This window comes from Hemibagrus wyckioides, linkage group LG04, assembly GCF_019097595.1.
Source record: "Hemibagrus wyckioides isolate EC202008001 linkage group LG04, SWU_Hwy_1.0, whole genome shotgun sequence".
NCBI lineage: Eukaryota > Metazoa > Chordata > Actinopteri > Siluriformes > Bagridae > Hemibagrus > Hemibagrus wyckioides.
This window is the reverse complement of record NC_080713.1, coordinates 29616199-29623698: the sequence shown is the minus strand read 5'-3', so window position 1 is coordinate 29623698 and position 7500 is coordinate 29616199. Positions and strand designations below refer to the sequence as shown.

Genomic DNA, 7500 nt, shown 5'->3' with positions numbered 1-7500 from the left:
TTAGTGATCACTCACCCACACGCTATCACACAGCCCACCACCGGTGATTAGTGATCACTCACCCACACGCTATCACACAGCCGGAGGGAGCGTACGCACACGCTAACACCCAGGTACATGGCATAGTGACACCGTGCTCCTGGAACACACACACACACAGACACACACAGTATTAACAAAAACACTGTTGCCATTGTCTATCTATCTATCTATCTATCTATCTATCTATCTATCTATCTATCTTTCTATCTATCTATCTATCTATCTATCTATCTATCTATCTATCTATCTATCTATCTATCTATCTATCTATCTATCTATCTTGCCTGTCTGTCTGTCTGTCTGTATTGTCTGTCTGTCTTGCCTGTCTGTAAGTCTGTCTTGTCTGTCTGTCTATTTTTACCTTGTTAGTTGTGAATGCGTCCCAGACGATGACCTTCCCATCCTAGAGAGAGGGTTAAAGTGTGTAAAATTAATAAATAACAACCATCACCTTTAACATCATCATCGCCTTTAACATCTACATCATCACCTGTAACACCTTCATCATTGCCTTTAACATCATCATCACCTTTAACATCTACATCATCACCTGTAACACCTTCATCATTGCCTTTAACATCATCATCACCTTTAACATCTACATCATCACCTGTAACACCTTCATCATTGCCTTTAACATCATCATCATCGCCTTTAACATCTACATCATCACCTGTAACACCTTCATCACCTTTAACATCTACATCATCACCTGTAACACCTTCATCATTGCCTTTAACATCATCATCATCGCCTTTAACATCTACATCATCACCTGTAACACCTTCATCACCTTTAACATCTACATCATCACCTGTAACACCTTCATCATTGCCTTTAACATCATCATCATCGCCTTTAACATCTACATCATCACCTGTAACACCTTCATCATTGCCTTTAACATCATCATCATCACCTTTAACATCTACATCATCACCTGTAACACCTTCATCATCGCCTTTAACATCATCATCATCACCTTTAACATCTACATCATCGCCTTTAACATCTACATCATCACCTGTAACACCTTCATCATTGCCTTTAACATCATCATCATCACCTGTAACACCTTCATCATCGCCTTTAACATCTACATCATCACCTGTAACACCTTCATCATCGCCTTTAACACCTACATCATCACCTGTAACACCTTCATCATCGCCTTTAACATCATCATCATCACCTTTAACATCTACATCATCGCCTTTAACATCTACATCATCACCTGTAACACCTTCATCATCGCCTTTAACATCATCATCATCACCTGTAACACCTTCATCATCACCTGTAACACCTTCATCATCGCCTTTAACATCATCATCATCACCTTTAACATCTACATCATCGCCTTTAACATCTACATCATCACCTGTAACACCTTCATCATCGCCTTTAACATCTACATCATCACCTGTAACACCTTCATCATCGCCTTTAACATCATCATCATCACCTGTAACACCTTCATCATCGCCTTTAACATCTACATCATCACCTGTAACACCTTCATCATTGCCTTTAACATCATCATCATCACCTGTAACACCTTCATCATCGCCTTTAACATCTACATCATCACCTGTAACACCTTCATCATCGCCTTTAACATCATCATCATCACCTGTAACACCTTCATCATCACCTTTAACATCATTGCCTTTAACATCTACATCATCACCTGTAACACCTTCATCATCACCTTTAACATCTACATCATCACCTGTAACACCTTCATCATCACCTTTAACATCTACATCATCACCTGTAACACCTTCATCATCGCCTTTAACATCATCATCATCACCTGTAACACCTTCATCATCGCCTTTAACATCATCGCCTTTAACATCTACATCATCACCTGTAACACCTTCATCATCGCCTTTAACATCTACATCATCACCTGTAACACCTTCATCATCACCTTTAACATCTACATCATCACCTGTAACACCTTCATCATCGCCTTTAACACCTTCATCATCGCCTTTAACATCATCATCATCATCACCTGTAACACCTTCATCATCGCCTTTAACATCATCATCATCATCGCCTTTAACATCATCATCATCATCACCTTTAACATGATCTTTACTCCATGTATCTAATTAAGAAGTATAAATCCAGCTGTTCTTCATACTGAGTGTGTATGTGTCTATGATCACTTGATATACTATAGGACTGAATACACACTGTGTGTGTGTGTGTGTGTGTGTGTGTGACCTGTGAGGAGCTGACGATGCGTCTCTTATCGCTGCACCAGTCCATACACAGCACTTTATTACTGTGACCCTTCAGCGTGCGCCGACTCTTCAGTGTGAATCCTCCTAGAGCTTCCACTTTCTCAGCCACCTGATTCACTGACATCATCATCATCATCATCTTCATCATCATCATCATTGTTATCGTTATTATCATCAGCAGCAGCAGCACTGTTATCTTCATCGTCTTATGTTTTGTTTAAAGAAGTGTTATTGTTGAGAGTGCAGTAGATGGAGTGGTAATGAATTAAGTAAGCAAGCTGGTAGTCTTCTCCCTAGTACCCTTACCCCCAAGTACCCTTACCCCCATGTACCCTGACCCTTACTCCCAGATACCCTTACTCACTGGTAACCTTAGCCCCTAGCACCCTTACCCTTACTCCCTCATACCCTTATTCCCTGGTACCCTTACCCCCTAGTACCCTTACTCCATGGTACCCTTATTCCCTGGTACCCTTACCCCTAGTACCCTTACCTCCATGTACCCTAACCCTTACTCCCTGGTATCCTTACCCCCTGGTTCCCTTACCCTTACTCCCTGGTACCATTAATCCCTGATACTCTTTGCCCGCAGCACCCTTACCCTTGGCACTACATAAGAGCAGTGTGGGATGTAACCTCTGATACTCACACTCTGCATCATGCAGTTTAGCTCGCTCCTGCTCCAGCTTCACCTTCAAACTCTCCGCTTCAGCCTTCAGAGATGATACACTCTCCCCCTTCCCCAAACCATGACACGCCATCTGAGAGAGAGAAAGAGAGAGAGAGAGAGAGAGTGAGAGGGGGTGGCAGTTCTCAAAGACCTAAATCCCCCGCCCCCCCGTGAATCTAAATCTTCACTACATGCAGGGATCAGCATCTCCAATGCAGCCGAATATGAGTGAAAAATAAAAATAAATAAATAAATAAATAAAACAGAGAATAAATTAAAACTTCTAGACTTTTAAAAGGAGGCATAAATAAATAAATAAATAAAACAGAGAATAAATTAAAACTTCTAGACTTTTAAAAGGAGGCATAAATAAATAAATAAATAAATAAATAAATAAATAAATAAATAAATAAATAAATAAATAAATAAATGGAAGCGTATTTATAAAGTAGCTCTGTGTACATGTGTTATGATAAGGGAAAATATGATAAGGGTTATTTTTAAAGACGGAGCCATTAGTGTGTGTGTGTGTGTGTGTGTGAGTGTGTGTGTGTGTGTGAGTGTGTGTGTGTGTGTGAGTGTGTGTGTGTTATCACCAGGACAGAACTTCCTGTCACCATTCAAAGAGAATGCACCTTAAGGAAAAGTCACACACACTTCACACGTGAGTAACGTGTCATTACACGTGAAATATAGACACAACCATTTAAAATCATAATATCATTAAAAAAAATGAATGAATCGTGTAAAAATCATCATGTGTGTCATGTATGAAAATAAATAAACACATCTTTTAAAAAAAGATTAAATATGAAAATAACTCATGTAAAAATACATATGAATAAAAACAACCTGTAAAAAATAATAAGAAGAAGAAAAACAGTGTGGAAAAAAAATCACACAAAATAAATCAGTGAATCATATTGAAATTAATATCACATGCACAAATAAATCAATCAGGAATCTTTTTTTTTTTCAAATTAATCTTGAATCAATAAGTGAAGCATATAAAGTAAAAGTAAAAAAGAAAAATGAAAAAATGAGTGATTAATAATAAATAATTGAATTGGTGAATGAATATAACTGCAAGTGATGAATAAAATAATAATCAATAAATTCAGTGCTATTAAATAGAAGAAATCATGTGAAAAATAAATTCATGTGCCAGAAATAATGTGTAGAAATAATACTAGACCTGAATTTTTTTTTAAATAAATGTCAAAATAAAATTATATCAAAATAAATCCTCTATTAAACTAGTGTAATAATGTGGAACTAAAAATAAAATCAAATCAGATTACATGTGAAGTGTTTAAATGCACACGTTAATATATCCTGCCTTCTGCTCACATGGCAGTGATAGCCGTGTGTGAAAGCTGAGTGAAAGGTGTGTGATAGGCGTGTGAAAGCCACATGATAGGTGTGTGAAAAGCGTGTGATAGGTATGTGAAAGCTGTGTGAAATCTGTGTGAAAGACATATGAAAGGCAAGCGATAGGTATGTGAAAGGCGTTTGAAAGCTGTGTGAAAGGCATGTGATGGGTATGTGAAAGGCTTGTGAAAGCTGTGTGAAAGGCATATGAAAGCTGTGTGAAAGCCATGTGATGTGTGTGAAAGCTGTGTGAAAGGCTTGTTATTCGGTGTGTGAAAGCGTATGATAGCCATGTGAGAGCCGTGTGAGAGCTGTGTGAAAGGCGCAGTACCTTCTCCACACACAGTGAGCAGTAGTTAACCGGTTCATTCTGCAGGTAGATGTTCATCAGAGGTTTGTTCTGGCTGCAGTTGTCACAGGAGCCGAATGTGATCGCTAAAAACGTCTGATCACACATGATGCTGAGGGGGAGGTCCTTATACACACACACACGCACACACACACACACACACACACACAAATCTGGAACAATTTTCACCTGAATCACTTCTTATTAAAGTCAGTGACACTTTTCAGCTCTAAACACACAGACACTAAACTGGAGGCTGTTATTATGTTATTACACTTTTATTACATGTTAGTAACAGCTAGCTCCGTGTCCAAACAGTTGTGCACTTTAAACTATTTTTCTTCTCTAAAACACATTTATAGCTTAAAAGGACATGCTGGAATGTTTAGCTTTTTTCTTTTTAGAAACTTATTGAAAGAAATAATTGGGACTTGGGGAACGTGTTACTTATTACACAGTAATAAAGAACATTAATTACACAGTAATAAATAACATTAATTACACAGTAATAAAGAACATTAATTACACAGTAATAAAGAACATTTATTACACAGTAATAAGGAATTAAATCATTTTTTTCATAGTTCTGTATCCAAACAGGAACAATCGACACTATCACTATAAAGTATTGATTGATAAAATGTTAGCTTACCTTATAAGCGAGCTTTGTCCGTAGGTGTGTGTTTGTCAGCTGTGAGCTTTTGAGACACAGATACACTAATCTCCTTACAGAAGGTATTATAGCCTGAAATAGCAGCCAGTCTCTCTCTCTCTCTCTCTCTCTCTCTCTCTCTCTCTCTCTCACACACACACACTAATGTACTGTACAATCTGAATTTCCACTAAATTCTAACATGACCCTATATACTGTATACAGCGTGTCCCAAAAGTCTCCGTATGTGGAGGATCTTATATAGATTTACACACACATTCTATAGGTGGGAGGGGCTTACTTTCTCTCTCTCTCTCTCTCTCTCTCTCTCTCTCTATCTGTCTGTCTCTCTAACTCCTTCACTCTCTGTTCCTCTCTCTTACTCTTTCTTACTCTCTCTCTGTTTCTGTCTCTAACTTTCTCCCTGTCTGTCTTACTCTCTCTCTTTGTCTCTTTCTCTCTCACTCTATCTGTCTATCTCTCTTACACTCTGTCTCTCTCCTGTCATTAACTCTGACGTCACTGAGCTTATGTATGTGGAAGAGGGCAGACTGCAGTTCCCTCAGTTGTTGTAAGTCATCCTGAGGTAAAGATGAGCTTCTACACACCTCAGAGCCTTCACACTCTCTCTCCTTCACTCACTCACTCACTCTCTCTCTCTCTCTCTCTCTCTCTCTCACTCCCTGACCGCAGACTGAATTAAGGAGAAAATTGTAGAGGAAAACAACAACAACAACAAGAAAAATCCAGGTAAAGAAGCTCTACATGATGTAAGTCGGTATATCTGCTGGTTCTGACCGGTTCACAGCTCAGACACCTTCACATCTTACACCTGAGGTAGTTTTTTTTCTTAGAGATTTCTGAAGAGATTTCTGATTGTTTTTTGAATACAAATCCTGTCAGATTCACTAACATTATCCTGCGCTAACTAGTGCTACAAATGATTAACTCTAATGATAGAAATCTTTGCCTGATTAGCTAATCATGGCTAGCTAGTGTTCATATAAAAGCAACAACCATTTAAGATTTACAGCAGAAATGCTTAAAAAAGATTTTTAACACAGCAAAAACTATGAACTTTTATAATATGACTCGTTTGTTAGCCAGACCCTTAGCATTAGTACTGCAGTTATCAGGTTAGCTCATGTCAGCTACCCAGGGGGATAGTGAACATTAAATGATCTCTGATTTACGGCAACATTTTCAGTGAAAACCGCGAACATTTATATAGTTTTACAGATCATCTCAGCAATAATGCCATGGAAAAGTATGTTAGCTATCTGGCTAGCGTTAGCAGTGAAGTTTTTTTTTTTATCATTTAAAAAGTCTGTCAGATTAGCTCATGTTAGCCCCCTGGAAAGTGTTAGCTGTAAAGATAAACACTCATCAACATCGCTTTAAACCTCATCTCAGAAATCCTGTCACGTTAGCTTATGCTAGCTGCTAGTAGAGAGGCTTTAATCTCATGGTCTAGCTGTCAGTCCAGTTCAGACCAGTTCAATCCGGTTCACACCGTTTCCCAGGCAGATTCATACACGTCAGTGTTTTTAAACCTTCACATGATGTTTTTCTCTTGATTTACAGAAACATCTGAGGTAAAGTATATTTTTCGAAACTCCGTCATGACAGCTGATGTTAGTGAGCCTCATGAGGATAGCCTCAGATTCTGATGATCTAGAAGTTCTCATCCTCTAACTCTCTCTCTCTCTCATTCTCTAACTCTCTCTTACTCTCTCTCTCCGTCTGTCTCTCTTATTCTCTAACTCTCTTTGTCTCTCCCCCTCTCTCTTTCTCCGCTTCTCGGTCTCTCTCTCCCGCCCTCCTGTCATTAACACTGATGTCACTGAGCTGATGTATGAGGAAGAGGGCAGACTGTCATTTTAGCGCTTAATAGCTAGCTGGCTAGTTTTAGTGATACATCTATGATGATTTATGAATGTGATTCTCAGACACGTTATCAAGTTAGCACATGGTAGCTAGCTGCATAACAAAACCTGTAGAAATGCACATGTAGAGTATTAGCTCTGTCTAAACAACTAAATAATTGAGAACATAGATGTATAAGTGTATAAAAAAACATCTGTAATAATCAAGGAATGAAAACGAGAGGCCAGATGTTTGGTGCTTATTTCTTTTATTCGACTGGAACAGGTTCGGA

General features: G+C 38.5%; 2 protein-coding genes across 9 annotated transcripts in view; both read right to left on the bottom strand.

The window, feature by feature from the left end:
- gnb5b (guanine nucleotide binding protein (G protein), beta 5b) overlaps nt 1-5500 on the bottom strand; it is a 14923-nt gene extending 9423 nt beyond the window's left edge. For both annotated transcript variants that reach the window (XM_058387450.1, XM_058387449.1), the window contains exons 1-6: nt 5343-5500; nt 4673-4816; nt 2950-3061; nt 2281-2417; nt 404-445; nt 63-139 (exon numbers count right to left, since the gene is read on the bottom strand). In XM_058387450.1, the coding sequence (XP_058243433.1) occupies nt 63-139; nt 404-445; nt 2281-2417; nt 2950-3061; nt 4673-4798 (494 nt within the window). In that variant the 5' untranslated portion in view covers nt 4799-4816; nt 5343-5500. The remainder of the gene's footprint in view (nt 1-62; nt 140-403; nt 446-2280; nt 2418-2949; nt 3062-4672; nt 4817-5342) is intronic.
- A 1959-nt stretch (nt 5501-7459) lies between these two features.
- The window catches only part of myo5aa (myosin VAa), a 70744-nt gene continuing 70703 nt past the window's right edge, over nt 7460-7500 (bottom strand). For all 7 annotated transcript variants that reach the window (XM_058387422.1, XM_058387421.1, XM_058387423.1 and 4 more), the window contains one exon: nt 7460-7500. This exon is cut by the window's right edge and continues 3910 nt beyond it. The gene's annotated coding sequence lies outside the window, so the exon portion shown is untranslated.